General features: G+C 44.8%; 1 protein-coding gene across 1 annotated transcript in view; it reads left to right on the forward strand.

Moving 5' to 3' along the window:
- SRD5A1 (steroid 5 alpha-reductase 1) overlaps positions 1 to 12,903 on the forward strand; it is a 25,469-nt gene extending 12,566 nt beyond the window's left edge. Inside the window, exons 4-6 of the mRNA XM_059695092.1 lie at positions 1,705 to 1,806; positions 5,359 to 5,509; positions 10,622 to 12,903. Of these exons, the coding sequence (XP_059551075.1) occupies positions 1,705 to 1,806; positions 5,359 to 5,509; positions 10,622 to 10,688 (320 nt within the window). The 3' untranslated portion in view covers positions 10,689 to 12,903. The remainder of the gene's footprint in view (positions 1 to 1,704; positions 1,807 to 5,358; positions 5,510 to 10,621) is intronic.
- The last annotated feature ends 2,494 nt before the right edge of the window (positions 12,904 to 15,397 follow it).

The following is a 15,397-nucleotide window of genomic DNA, read 5'->3' on the forward strand; positions in this document are numbered from 1 at the left end:
ACCAGAGATTAGCTCCTGGAAACCAGCACCCCTCCGGGGACCCGTGTGCATCATGATGAGGCACACCCTGAGATATCAGTCTTCTCCTCTGCCAAATGGAGGGGGAAGCCATGCCTCACACAGCTGTTATAACCATCAGTAATACTTCTAATCCTGCCAGTCATTCTAAAAACATGGATTGTGGCCATCATGACAAAGTATTTTGACTAGATCAGATAATTAATCTTATTAGAAAAACAGCCCTATTGAGCATACCTGAGAACAGTAATTATCTTTCTAAATAAAGGACAATATTATGATTTTTACTATCAATTATGGCTGATATGTTATACTAATAACTAGAGGCCCGGTGCACAAAAATCTGTGCACTCGGTGGGGGGGGGGGGTTCCTCAGCCCAGCCCAGGGGTGGGCAAACTTTTTGACTCGAGGGCCACAATGGGTTCTTAAACTGGACTGGAGGGCCGGAACAAAAGCATGGATGGAGTGTTTGTGTGAACTAATATAAATTCAAAGTAAACATCATTACATAAAAGGGTACGGTCTTTTTTTTTTTAGTTTTATTCATTTCAAACGGGCCGGATCCAGCCCACGGGCCGTAGTTTGCCCATGGCTGGCCCAGCCTGTGCCCTCTCGCAGTCTGGGATCCCTCAGGGGATGACCACTTGCTGGCTTAGGCCCGCTCCCCGGGGGGATTGGGCCTAAGATGGCAATCAGACATCCCTCTGGCAGCCCGGCAGCCCTCGAGGGATGTCCACTTGCCAGCGGGGAGCAGGCCTAAACTGCAGTCGGACATCCTTAGCGCTGCTGAGGAGGCAGGAGAGGCTCCCACCACCACCACTGTACTAGCAGCCATCAGCCTGGCTTGTGGCTGAGCAGAGCTCCCCCATGTGGGAGTGCACTGACCACCAGAGAGCAGCTCCTGCATTGAGCATCTGCCCCCTGGTGGTCAGTGTGTGTCATAGTGACCAGTCATTCCCAGTCTTTCTGCTCTTAGGGTCAGTTTGCATATTACCCTTTTACTATATAGGATAGAGACCTGGTGTATGGATGGGGGTCTGCTGGTTTGCCCTGAAAGTTGTCCCGGATCAGGGTGGGGGTCCCGCTTGGGTGCCTGGCCAGCCTGGGTGAGGGGCTGATGGCTGTTTGCAGCTTGTCACACCCCCTTCAGAGTGGGGGTCCCCACTGGGGTGCCTGGCCAGTCTGGGTGAAGGGCTAAGGGCCCTTCAGTTTTCAGGCTGGCCTGCAACTGAAGCTCCAAGCCTCTCCTTTTTTTCTTTTTCTTTATTCTGGGATTTATTTACCTTCTATAATTGAAACTCTGTTGCCATCACTGGCTGAGAGCAGGTATCTGGGGTTTAGTTTCTATAATTGAAATTTTGTTGCTTTTGGAGATGTTGCTTTCGGAGCTTAGAGCAGGTCGCAGCAGGCAGGGAACCTTGACTTCCTCCATCACTGGAGCAAGCAAGCCTCCTGCTCACTTCAGCTGCGTAGCTACCGACCGCCATCTTTGTTGGCAGTTAATTTGCATATCTTGCTGATTAGCCAATGGGAAACGTAGCGGAGTTATGGTTAATTACCCCTTTTGTCTTTTATTAGATAGGATGATAATATTAAAGAAGTATAGTGATACACTCCTTTCAGGCCTTGGTTTATAAATTTTATAGTTTATGAACTGTAATACTTTCGTGTGTTTTTTCCTTCAGGTTTTGTCTTGTGGCTGGTAGGCATGCTGATAAACATTCACTCTGATCACATCCTGAGGAATCTCAGGCAGCCAGGGGAGACTGGATACAAAATTCCAAGGGGTATGTAGTGAAAGTGGAGAATTCATTCTAAAATTGCATTGCTATTCTATGATGCCTTGCTATTCTAATATTGTCAGATCTAGTAACTAATGTGTAATATGTATTAGCTGTAGTTTTTAATGTGAATCACTATTATTCATAGCAGTCACTATGAATATTGTTTTATTAAAATGATAAATTCTGGCCAACTGAATGGTTATTAACCAAAAAAAAACTCTAGTTATCTCTGTTTGGAAAGAGAGAATATGAGAAAGAATTTATGGTTTACAAAGGGTGTCTAAAACTTCATTTAAAAAAATATTACATAATAGATAACCTTGACTGACCCTCCCTTTGAAAACAATTAAAAATGTTGGGTGAAATTTGCAGTGGGAGGTGGGGAGAGCTCAAGTTTCTTCACCTATGAAATGGAGATAATAAAATCTACTTTCTTGGTTTAACTGAGAGCTATTATTATTGCTCATAACATATAAAGGGTTAATTAAATTAATAAGAAAAAGTCAACCAAACCACTAGATGCTCAACACCAATAAAAACCTATCTACCCTTTTTCATCTTATTTTCCACTACTTCCTGGTACAATTTAAATACAGTGGGGCCTTGACTTAGAGTTTAATTCGTTCTGTGACGGAGCTCGTAACTCAAATTACTCATATGTCAAATCAAAAAGTGAACGAGTGAGACACATGATGCTGGGCTGATGTTGTGGCATTCACTGTGACGTTCACTGCGCCAACTAGTGGTGGGGTATCTGAAGCTGGCTCGTAACCCAAATTTTAGCAACTCAAAGCAAAAAATCGGCTGAGAGACGGCTCGTATCTCAAAAAACTCGTTAGTCGGGACACTCATAAGTCAAGGCCCCACTGTATATCAAATTACCTTAGTCCATATTCTCCTCAAATTGGCTTTGTACTTCTTTTCTCCATGCTTTGCTTTCACTGGATGAAATTTTTAAAAAGTCATTTTAAATGTATGAATGTGGTGTCAGGGAAGGAAGTCATCATCAGAGGCCAAAACCTGAGTCCTAGTGTCCAAAGTACACCCATCAGAATCTGTGGCCATTGCTCCCCTCATGCTGCTTTGCAGCCCACATAAGCGCCACCTGGAGGGTCTGAGAAACCTCAAGCCATGTCATCCTGGTGGGTGGTGCCCTCATACATGGGCCAGGGCACACAGAAGGGACCTGCTGTCAGCTCAGGCCTCAGAGAGCCCCACAGACCACAGACCATACTCCAAGGTTACAGAGCCAATGAAGAAATCTGGCGCCCAGAGTGACAGCACAATTAAACGTGAGTCACCTCAGATCTTAGAATTAATAGAAACAGATTATACAGTGAATACTTAAATGTTTAAAAAAATAAAAAAGGATTTAAGTTAATGACAAATATATATATATATATATATACACACACACACACACACACACTAGGGGCCCGGTGCACGAAATTCGTGCACTGGGTGGGGGGGGGGGAGTGTCCCTCAGCCCAGCCTGCACCCTCTCACATACTGGGAGCCCTCAGGCGTTGACCCCCATCACCCTCCAATCGCAGGATCGGCCCCTTGCCCAGGTCTGACGCCTCTGACAGAGGTGTCAGGCTTGGACAGGGGACCCCCATCTCCCCCTGATCACTGGCTCTGGCCCCCGCCCAGGCCTGAGGCCTCTGGCCCAGGAATCATGCCTGGGCAGGGGATCCCCATCTCCCTCTGATCGCTTGCTCCACCCCCCCGCCCAAGCCTGACACCTCTGACCCAGGCTTCAGGCATGGGCAAGGGGACCATCATATCCCCCCAATCCCCGGCTCAGCCCCCGGCCCAGGCCTGATGCCTCGGCCAGAGGAGTTGACCCTCATCACCCTCTGATCACCAATCACCGGATCGGCCCCTTGACCAGGCCTGAGGCCTCCGGCAGAGGTGTCAGACCTGGGCAGGGGACCCCCAGCTCCCCGTGGTTGCAGGCTCCACCCCTGCCCAGGCCGAACACCTCTGGCCTAGGCATCCGGCTCGGGCAGCGGGGACCCGCAGCTGCAGCGGCCCCGCGATTGTGGGCTTCGCTTTAGGCCCAGGCAAGGGACCCCTAGCTCCCGGGACTGCCAGCTTCGACCGTGCCCAGCTCCCATCGCTGGCTCCACCCCTACTTCCTGCTATCACTGGCCAGGGCAGCAAAGGCACCTGATTCTCTGATCATGGCTGGGGGGCAGGGCAAAGGCGGCCCCGGGGCCGCCTTTGCCCTGCCCCCCAGCTCTTAGCTCCCCCCTGGGTTTCCAATCACTGTCAGTGGCAGGGGGCTTCTTCCTGCTTTCCCTTTCGCCTCCCTGCATTGTGCCTACATATGCAAATTAACCGCCATCTTGTTGGCAGTTAACTGCCAATCTTAGTTGGCAGTTAATTTGCATATAGCCCTGATTAGCCAATGAAAAGGGTATCGTCGTACACCAATTACCATTTTTCTCTTTTATTAGATAGGATATATATATACACACACACACACATACATACACACAGGCACTATAAAAAGGACTAGCAAATATAAGTTAGAAATCAATAGAGCTTCTAGAACAGGAATCAAGTAGGTAAGAGTCAAACTTCATTGGACCTGGAAAGCACACTTACATACCTGGAAACTATACAAGGAGAATAGCAACGTAAGGAACAAATGACAAAAAAATCCTACATTTCAAATTACTTCAACTGGGGCCCTGCAGTGTGTGCAGCTCTGGCCCCAGAGCCTTTGCTTCTCCTGCCCAGAGGGCTTCCACCCTAATAACTGCAGCCCAACCCTCCCAGGAAGTCTGGGATCAAAATTCACCTACCCAGGGAGGCCTGTTCCCAGCCACTGTCTGTTACCATGACCTCCCTCTTCCCCCAACTCAACTTCTGAGCCCTCTTGCCCTGCTCTGCCCCCCACAGAACTCCACACCCTCTGCCAAACTGTGCTTTCCTTGTTTAGTACACTGAAGTTTAACGTTCCAGATGTGGGGGGTGGGGATCTTATCCACAGTTCACTTTAAGTGTCTAGACCAGGGTCTGGCCATAATGTAGACTTGATGAATCGGTAAAGTTTTGATGAGTGAGTAAACCAGTGACTGAGTGAGTGAATGAATGAATGAATGAATAAATGAATGAATGAATGAATCTGTCCTTGAAAATTAATATTTTCTTCAATTTTTAGTCTAGAGTTCTATACAGATCCATTTTATTAAGCTGGTTCATTAATTGTTCTGTATTCTCTGTCCTTGCTCAGCTTTTGTCAGTTTGATCCATTAATTAATGAAGTGATATATATTAAAGTATATGAAAACTGTAGCATTTTTTTCTCAGCTAAAACGACGGGTATTGATACAGGTAGATAGTTACTACCAGAATTTATGATATGAAATAGTAAAACTAGTAATGTTGGAAGTGTTTCATTGATTAAAATTCAGTATAAGATATATTTTCCCATAGTTGAATTTATGTTCTCCAAAGTAGTTATTTACTGTTATCTCTTAAGTCAGTATTTCCTGAGGCATCACTTTGTAGTCAATGCACCACTGGGTCTGTGCTTTCTTCTAGGAGGCTTATTTGAATACGTAAGTGCAGCCAACTACTTTGGAGAAGTGGTTGAGTGGTGTGGCTATGGCCTGGCCACCTGGTCTGTTCAAGGCGGGGCTTTCGCTCTGTTTACATTTTGTGTTTTATTCACGAGAGCACAACAGCATCATCAGTAAGTTTAAAACATTAACATGTTTAATTTGTTCTCTGACCTTACTATACCAGCTTTTAGGTTAGACTTTTGAAATGTTAATATTAATTTGAATTGCCAAATCCCAGTTTATACCATGCTGTGTCTAAAAAGCACAAAACCATGCAAATATCTGAAGACCAATCCAGCTATAAGAAACCAGTGGATACACATCAGCATTATCATTTTGTCCACCTGTTCTGAGGCTCTGAATTTACACTGCTGGACTCTGGACTTGATGGTCAAGTTAAATGTCAAGCAGGGCATTTGGGATCTGACCTGGAACCCGCTGATTAAAAGGAGGAATGCTGACTGTGCAGTAATGAGAGCACAGAAGGCCTGCAGCTGGAGGCAGGGCACAGCATCCTCCCCCACAGAGCCCATTCACACCTAGGTTCCTGATGGACTATGGACTCCATGCACTCCTCCCCACCCTTCCCCGCATCATGTTCAAATGCTTCCTTTAGAACCAGAAGGATTCATACTCTAAACAGGCTTGACTGAAATAATATGTCAGTACTTTAGACTAAATATACATTACCAAGTCCTAGAAAATGAATAAAATAGCTAGAATTCATGCATCAATAATGACAACAGCCAGCTAATCTCAGCCCAACTTGAGGTCCTGTGTACAGGGAATCTGTGCTCTCCCCCGTCCCTCTCCACCTCCTCTACCTTTCTAACTACCATCACCTCTGGGGGAAGATGCTACTCCCAGATATTTGTTATGTTAGGATTTAAGAAGCGAATATTGGCTGGTTTCTAATAATAAAAACAAATAAGATTATGCTGATATTTTAAGAAACTGGATCAGGGGAGGATTGAACAAGAGCATGCCAGGCCAGTTGTCAGGCTTACTCCTCAAATGAAAATGAAATAGGAGAATCCCTCTTAGCATTGGAATATGTAACATAATAAAGAAATAGAAAATACATAATTTCATTTTCTGAGGTATCCTTTGCACAAAGATTCATGAATTGAAAGGGCTCTTTGCCATTTGTTTGATGTTTAAATTAATGTTGGTGCAAACCAAATTTAATTGCTGAACAATGAATCAATTCAGTTTAGTGTATGTTTACAAATGTTGGATTTACAAACTGAGTACAAAATGAAAGCTATTTTTTTTCCTAGTAATCCAGTGAACCCAACTAATTAGCCCATCAGCTAAACTGATTCCAAAAGAAAACAGTCCACAGGGCTATTCCTGCGTCAAAGCATCATTTTGTTACAACAAATTTCTGTCTGTAATGGAAGTATTTAATTCATAAATGATTATCTTGATCATTAAGGGCTAGGTCGGACGGGTCAGCTGTGCCAAGTGCTAACAGATATTCTGGTTTGAGAGCAACATTTCAAGGAATTTTAAGGAGGCATGTTTTCACATGGCTTCCTTCCATCTGCCTTGGGCAATCATGCTTATGCACTGGACCAGAGCACAGGCCGCCCACGCTTCTGCAGCTGTGAGGTGATAGAGTACAGATGTAGACTTGTCATGTCTCAAAGCTGCACCTTGGACCCCAGACAGGGAGGATAGCCTTTAAGGAGGGGCTCTGTTGCAATAACAGGCTTACCATTTGTTAAGTTTAATGTCACTTAAAAAGTGAATTCAGTGTAAATTCAGTGTGTCTTTAAGACACTGACTGATAGTGTAATGATTACAAAATAAGGACACACAGTATGTTGATGAATGCTGCCTTGGTCTCACAGCCCCATTCATCAGACTCGATACAAAGAGCATGACTTGTGAGCACTTGCAAAGTGTTTATTCAGCTGTCACTGACTTGTCTCTGCTAGAGAAAGACTTCCATAAGAGAAATGTAGGATCATGAAACTGTGAGCCAGAAAAACAGTAATAGCTTTTAAGAATTACCTCAGATTTAGCATAACCTGAATTAGATGAAGTGGGTAGTTCTCAGCTGGAGGTCATTTCACTTTCAACCAGAAGGCAAGGGTGCATTAGTTCAGGCCCCATAGCCACAAAATCAATGCAAAAAAAGTGGCATCCAACCCTGGTCTGTTTACATGAGTGAGAGCTTTTTGATCTAGAGATAGAAATATGAGTGAAAAATATAATAGAAATCATGCTGCTTATTACACTTTTAAAAATATTTATGCATACTAGAGGCCTGGTGCACGAAATTCATGCACAGAGGTGGGGGGTCCCCTCAGTCCAGCCTGCACCCTCTCCAATCCGGGACCCCTTGGGGGATGTCTGACTGCTGGTTTAGGCAGTCGGACATCCCTCTCACAATCCTGGACTGCTGGCTTCTAATCGCTCACCTGTCTACTGGCCTGATTGCCCCTAACTGCCCCCCCTGCCAGCCTGGTTGCCCCTAAATGCCCCCCGCTGCTGGCCAGGTCGCACCCAACTGCCCCCTCCCTGTTGGCCTGGTTGCTCCTAACTGCCCCCCACTGCTGGCCTGGTCACCCCATACTGCCCCCCTGCCGGCCTGGTTGCCCCCACTGCCCCCCTCTGCCAACCTGGTCGCCCCTAACTGCCCCCCCTCCCCCGCCGGCCTGGTTGCCCCCAACTGCACCACCCCCCCACCAGCCTTGTCGTCCAACCCAGCCTGCTTGTTCAGTCATTTAGTCATCCCTTACTAACCTCCCTGCCGGCCTGGTCGCCCCACGCAGCCTGCTGTTCGGTTGTTTGGTCATACCTCACTAACCTCCACTGCCGGCAGCCATCTTGTGGGGGTGTGAGGGTCAATTTGCATATTACCTCTTTATTATATAGGATACTTTTTTTAAAATATTTTTTTATTGATTTCAGAGAGGAAGAGAGAGATAGAAACATCAATGATGAGAGGGAATCATTGATTGGCTGCATCCTGCACACCCCTTACTGGGCACTGAGCCTACAACCTGGGCATGTGCCCTTGACCAGAATCAAGCCCGGGACCCTTGCATCCACAGGCTGATGCTCTATACACTGAGCCAAACCAGCTAGGGCTATAGGATACCTTTAATCATAAATCTTTAAATATAATTTTTTGAGATGGATTTGTGATCCTAGTGATGAAATAATGGAGAAATTTTTTTCTCTAATCATTTAACAAGTTATATTTTATTCCTATGGAATGGTTTCTATGAAGTTCATTTAACGTATTTCTTGTTGGGTGAGAAAATTCTGCTCTGATAAAGGTTCTTTGTGACAGTGGGTAGAATTTAGCCTGCTGCATAGCACTTCACAGCAGGGCTGTCACAGCCCTCTAACATCCTGCAGGCATGTGGGCGTATTGGCCTGCTTTTTCTAATTTTAGGCTGTCCTTTGTTTCCATTCTTGTTCTTTTTAGGCTAGTGTGTCCCTCTTCAATGGACATTTCTAGGAGAGGAGCTCACCTCCTGCCTCTCCTAACACAGTGCCCAACGCTGCTGATTCATGGGGAAGCTCTTAGAAACTAGTCCATGGTTCATGTTTTAAGTCCCAAACAGGCTGTCTTAGTCTGTTCAGGCTGCTATAACAAAATGCCATAAACAGGGTGCCTTATAAATAACAAACATTTCTTTCTCATAATTCTAGAGGCTGAAAGTCTGAGATCAGGGTGCCAGTACAGTCAGGCTCTAGCAAAGGCCCTCTTCTGGGTTACAGACAGTACCTTCTGACTGTGTCCTCACATGGCAGAAGGAACAAGGAGCTTTGGGGGGGGTGGGGGGGGGCTTTTATCAGGACACTAATCCTATCATGTGGCTCTAGTCTCACTTCCCAAAAGCTTCATCTCCAAATACCATCACCTTAGGTTTTTTAACGTACGAATTTTGGGGGATACACATTCAGACAGTTGCATAGGCCTCTAAAAAATGTCAGTGATTTATGAGTAAATATATGTATAATGCACTTTTACACACTTTGCACTGCTGTTGTCTGTGGCCATATCTGCCATAGGCACTCTTGTCTGCAGCACATCACTGAGCTGGGACAGGCTGTTGATCCACAGGTCCACTGCTAGGCTCCTCAGGACTTTTCTCATTACATGTCCTTTTGGGTATACAGAACAGCATCTGAAAGTAAACATGGTAGTCTCCCATAATTCTCTATTTGTGGGTTACAGTGCTAAACCTCACCAAAATCTAAATTCCATAGGACTTCACTCACTCACTTTGTTTACTGTTGTCATATATTGCTGTCACATTAACAAATAACTAATTGTTTTCCATCATGAGTTTTAATCTGTTTAGCATTCTTTTGAGCTCATGGAAACTCCATTTTTCTATTTCTTCATCGTGTCAAATTATTTTAAATTTTTACTCTGTCTACTTAATTTCCACCCTTCCCAACTAGCTGTTACCCCAAAATGAATGAATGTGCCTTTGTTGACATAATTTATATCAGGACGGAAAAGACCTGTTTGTTCTGAGTGCAGGGCTCAATGATGAATGAGCCCATGTTGCATTTTCCCAGATCTGTTTGAGAGTTACCAGCTTGGGTGCCCATTCCACAGACTCTGGGTATGAAGTAGTAGTTCTCTTCTGGGGATTGGAAAAAACTAACAGAGTCACCAGAAAATAATTAAGATACACCTACTGGGTTCCTCTCTTCCCCAGTCTACACGCTTCCTAGGTCTGGAAAGATGTCTCCTCCATATGCTAATCTGCATCTTTATCACAAATCAGTAGTTTTTCTTGCCAATATAAGGGTGGGTTATATGAGTCACTTCTTGTGACATACTTTCTAATCACATATATCTAATTATCCATGATATAGACAAAATCAACCTATGTATCTGAATTGCCAAAGTTTTTATTACTATTAAAAACTGTATGCCTTGCCCTAGCCGATTTGGCTCCGTGGATAGAGCATCGGCCTGCGGACTGAAAGGTCTCAGGTTCGATTCCGGTCAAGGGCATGTACCTTGGTTGCAAGCACATCCCCAGTGGGAGGTGTGCAGGAGGCAGCTGATCGATGTTTCTCTCTCATCGATGTTTCTAACTTTCTATCCCTCTACCTTCCTCTCTGTAAAAAATCAATAAAATATATTTTTTTTAAAAAAACTGTATGCCTTGAGGATAAAAAAATTGTTCCTTTTGCTAGCATTTATTACATGTTTAAGAGACAAAATTATTTCCTTTTTTAATGTCTTTTTTTTATTGTAGGTGGTACCTTGAGAAATTTGAAGATTATCCAAAATCCAGGAAAACTCTAATTCCATTTTTGATTTAAGTCCATTATCAGTGGAATTATCTTCAACTTGATGTTTTTTTTATAATGTTTCTCTAGGGATTATATAAATGAATTATTTCTTTGTCATTTTCCTGCTACTTCATCTTTTCCAAGATTTACCCTAGGAATTGTTTTCCTAGTAAATTTGTAAGCTACCTAATAACTTACCAGTCAAACTGAAATGCAGGTTGAAGTATTCTACTGCATACCAGGGTAGGACTCTGGAGCTCTGGGTAATGACTGCTGACCATTTCTCTGATTTTGGACTTTTGGTTACGTCCAGCTGAATGTGCACAAGACCAGAATGTACACACCATCTTTGAAGACCTTTATGGACCAAAACCTTCCATTAGCCCTTGTACAATCCCATAGAACAGTTCTGACAAGATCAAAGGCAATGTTGTCCCTTCTCCCATAGAGGCATGATCTGTCTTCTGGCTTCCTCTCATCCCACTGGGTACCCACAGTATAGTCAGGGACTCAGGGAAATGCACGGCCTCTCCCTGCTGGGTGCTGTGCAGGCAGAGAACTTGGGAATGGAGAAAGGAGATGTCTGAGGCCCAGCTGAGGCCTGGACAAAAGGCACCTGCCACTGTTCCAGCCTGGCCCACCAGGTGACTGCGCTGGCAGGGCAGGATGCAGAGATATTTATAAGGAGCAAGCTACTCTGTCCCCCACAAAAGGACTTTGTGGAGGTGTGAGGGTGGGAGTAGGCAGGTGCAGCAGGGCAGTCGCCACCTTCTGCACATTCCCGTCTCGGGTCACTCGCCGTAAACCATCATTATTCCCTGGCCTGAGATGTTTTTTCTAAGTTCCAGATAGATCTAGAAATTCTTTTATTATTTTTTTTTTTGAGAGGGAGATAGAAAAACATTGATGGAAGAGAAACTGATCAGCTGCCTCCTACACGTACCCTGACCTGGTATCAAGCCCACAACCAGGGCATGTGCCCCAATGGAATCAAACCAGTGATCTTTTGATGCATGGAGCCACACTCAACCAACTGAGCCACACTGACCAGGGCTAGAACTAGAAATTTTGAAGACACTTTTTTTAAAGTACCTCTCAACATTGCAAAATGATATCTTGAAGCAGAATTTCTTGTTTAAGATGCATTTGAAGGTTCACTAATATAAATGGCAGTGAACAAAAAGATGTACTACCTACCAGCCAGCATGGCTCAGTGGTTGAGCGTAGACCTGTGAACCAGGAGGTTATGTTTGGATTCCCAGTGAGGGTATATGCCAGGTTAGGAGCTCAATCCCCAGTGTGGGGCGTGCAAGAGGCAGCCTATCAATGATTCTCATCATTGGTCTTTCTCTCTCTCCCTCTCCCTCTCTCTTAATCTCTGAAATCAATAAAAAATATATATATTTTTAAATGTACTACTGGGCCAGATATTTAAAAGGAATCTCCAACTAGAAAGCTGTTCACTGTCTGTGAAAATCTAATGAACTGGTAAAGGTCCCCTCCCTTGTCCCTTGGGGCAGTGCTGCCTCAGTTGCTGCCACATTTGCAGAGGTGAAAACCAAAAGAGAAGTGGAAAAGAGATCCACTTCTGATCTGCTTACAGTGCTAGGTTCCGGAGTCCTCCAGGACACACCTGAAGTGGTGTCCTGTCAGTTTACTCACTGCTGCCCCCCATCTCTCCAGACCCTGGTACCCCATCAGCTCCCCCACCTTTCCCCTCGCTCACCTACCAAGTAGGGCCTCCCTCCCTCATTAGTTTTCATGTAGAAACTCTGTTCTCCATGGGCTTTTGGAGTCCCTTAGGGGTTTAGAATTACACAGACATTAAATGAACTTTGGCTCCTTTTCAGACCAAATAATTACTTGAAACTATAAGCAATAAATATTTGGGATCTCAGGAAAACCCCACTAGCTGAGCCAATCTCGATGGATTCGGGCCCCTGTGTTTTGGAAGGCGCAGCTGGGCAGAAGATGTGTTCAGAGCCAGAGAAGCTCCTTGTGAGGATTACTTCTAAGTGCTGCTATTTGATTGGAATGGTCCACGTGTGCAGAAGTTTGGCTTAACTCAAGATCTGATCAGAATTTCTGCTTTCCTGGCACACACTGGATGGATGACTAACATGGAAAGAAATCCTGTTCTATCATGTTGCTTTGCCCTTCATTTCCTTGCAGCTTAGGAAATCATCTTCAGTCTTTCTGTTAATTATACTAATTAAGGAGATTAATAAAATTTCTGTCAAAAGTCTCATCGTTTTTGTTAATTTTTAGCCCTGAAAACTTCCCACCTACATTAGCATTTCATAACATCAATATTCTTATTTATATTAATAGGGCCATGTAACACTCTTCCTATAAATGTTATGCATTTCTGTTAAGGTTATTTTTAGATAATTGATATTTTGCTTATTGTGAATGACAATGTGTCCCTAAATGTTTTTTATAACTAGTTTGTTAATTTGTCGTATCTAGCCATGCTTCTGAAATTACTTGATAAGTTCTCAACTTTTTTGTTGTTATTGTTATTCTTAGGTTCTCCAGCTTTGCAGTCATAACATTTGCAAATATCTTTTTATAAATATTTTTAAAATACCTTTTATTGATTTTTAGAGAAAGAGAGAAACATTGATGTGACAATGAAACATCGATTGGCTGCCTCCTCCATGCCCCCTACCAGGGATTGGCTGATAAACTGAGCATGTGCCGTGTCAGTGGAATCAAACCCACAACTTTTTGGTGCATGGGATAATGCCCAACCAACTGATCCACACTGTCCAGGGCATCATTTGAATCTATTCCTTTTGTTTTTGTTTGATTAAATTAGCAAGAAATTTAAGAACAATTTTGATAACAGAGATGATTGTCAGGATTCTCATGTCATTTTAACAGGAATGCCTTTTTTTTTTGAGATTACTATTTTAAGCCTTCTTTTTCTACATGGTTATTTCTACTTTAGCCATTGGGATTATTTCTTTACTTTTTAAAAAAAATTCTCTTTTTTGAGATTTTCAAATGTGTTTCATACAGATCAGAAATGAGAAAGAGGGTTTGCCAACAGACGTAGAGGAGTTAGCAAACTAGAACATGTCCATGTTGACATTCTAATCTTGTAGGTTATTCATTAGATGTTCTCAAAGATTTCTTATTGTTATTCTACTCTAAACTACCTTTTATTGTATTTTCCTTATTTATTAACTAGAGGCCCAGAGCATGACATTCGTGTGCAGGTATGGTCCCTAGGCCTGGCCTGTGATCAAGGCTATCATCCTCAGCTGCCCACAGCTGGTCCCACCCCCCACTGCCACCCACCCCCAGTTCCCCTTCCGTCATCGGGTGATCGGTGCCTGACGGCCGGAGGAAGGGACTGAGCGTGTTCCTGCCCACTTGCTGGCCCCGCCCCCGCTGCGTGTGGGGCAACCAGTGGTGCAGGGCCTTGGCCTGGCGCTGCCCGCATCCATCCACCCCCAGTTCCCTGTTCACCATCAAGTGATCGGAGCCTGCCGGCTGGGGAAAGAAACCAAGAGGTGGTCAGTGCGCCTCATAGTGAATGGTCCAGTGGTTGTTCTGGTCATTCTGCCTTTAGGGTCAATTTGCATATTACCCTTTTATTATATAGGATAGAGGCCTGGTGCACAGATGGGGGTTGGCTGGCCTACCCTGATGGGGGCCCCAGACCCGGGTGGGGGGTCCCGGCTGGGGGTGGGGCCAGCATGGGCAAGGGGCCGCAGGCAGTTTGCAGGCTGGCCACGTCTCCAATCAGGGTGGGGGTCCCCAATGAGGGGCAGGGTCAGCCTGGGCCAGGGGCCACAGTATTCTGGTCTCTGGTCATTAAGGCATTATGGTCGCTGGCTTTTTACCTATACTAATAATAGACAAATATGTAAATTGCCCATCCCTCCACGGCACCCACAACGAATCAGGAGCAAGTATGCAAATTAACCTGGCAAAGATGGCAGACCTGTAGGCAGCATGCACATACTCGGGTGCTGAGCAGCCGGGTGCAGGGTGGGATGCCTGCCATGTTGCAGTGGTGACACAGGGCCTGCTTGGCCGTCACCAGCAGCAACCCAGGAGCAGTCAAGTGGGCCCCACAGACAGCAGAGAACCATGGGGAGCAGGCCTAAGCCATCAGTAGGACATCCCCTGAGGGCTCCCGGATTTGATAGGGTGCAGGTTGGGCTGAGGGACCCCTCCCTGCCTCCCATACACAAATTTAGTGCACCAGGCCTCTAGTATAGATAGATAGATGATTAGATAGATAGATAGATAGATAGATAGATAGATAGATAGATAGATAGATAGATGATAGATGTCTGCAAATATATAAAATCTTTTTTTCAAGTAATATTTAAGCTGGGTGATTATGTTATACTTTGTAGTTTTATGTATTTTAAAAATTTTAAAACAGAAATGGACCATGAAGTGTATGTAGATTGTGAGGAAAGGAAAGCTAGGATGTTATAAATAGAACAGGAGAAAATGGGCAATGAGGAAGGCCTGTCTTTGGAATCTGCGCTGTGCACAGCGGCACTTGCAGGACCACGGAGAGCTCTCGGCAAGCACCAAAGGCCTGTATTCCCAGGGCTGGGTCTTCCACACTTCTCTGCCAACATTGCTGGGGGGTGGGGGTTGCACAAGGAGTTCATGAGCCCCGCTGAGATCTGATGACCTACTTCACACTGAATGGGGCAGTTGAACAGAGAATGGGTACTAAATCCAGAGTTGCCTTACCCCAAGGGAGA

This window comes from Myotis daubentonii, chromosome 4 (genome assembly GCF_963259705.1).
Source record: "Myotis daubentonii chromosome 4, mMyoDau2.1, whole genome shotgun sequence".
Classification (NCBI taxonomy): domain Eukaryota; kingdom Metazoa; phylum Chordata; class Mammalia; order Chiroptera; family Vespertilionidae; genus Myotis; species Myotis daubentonii.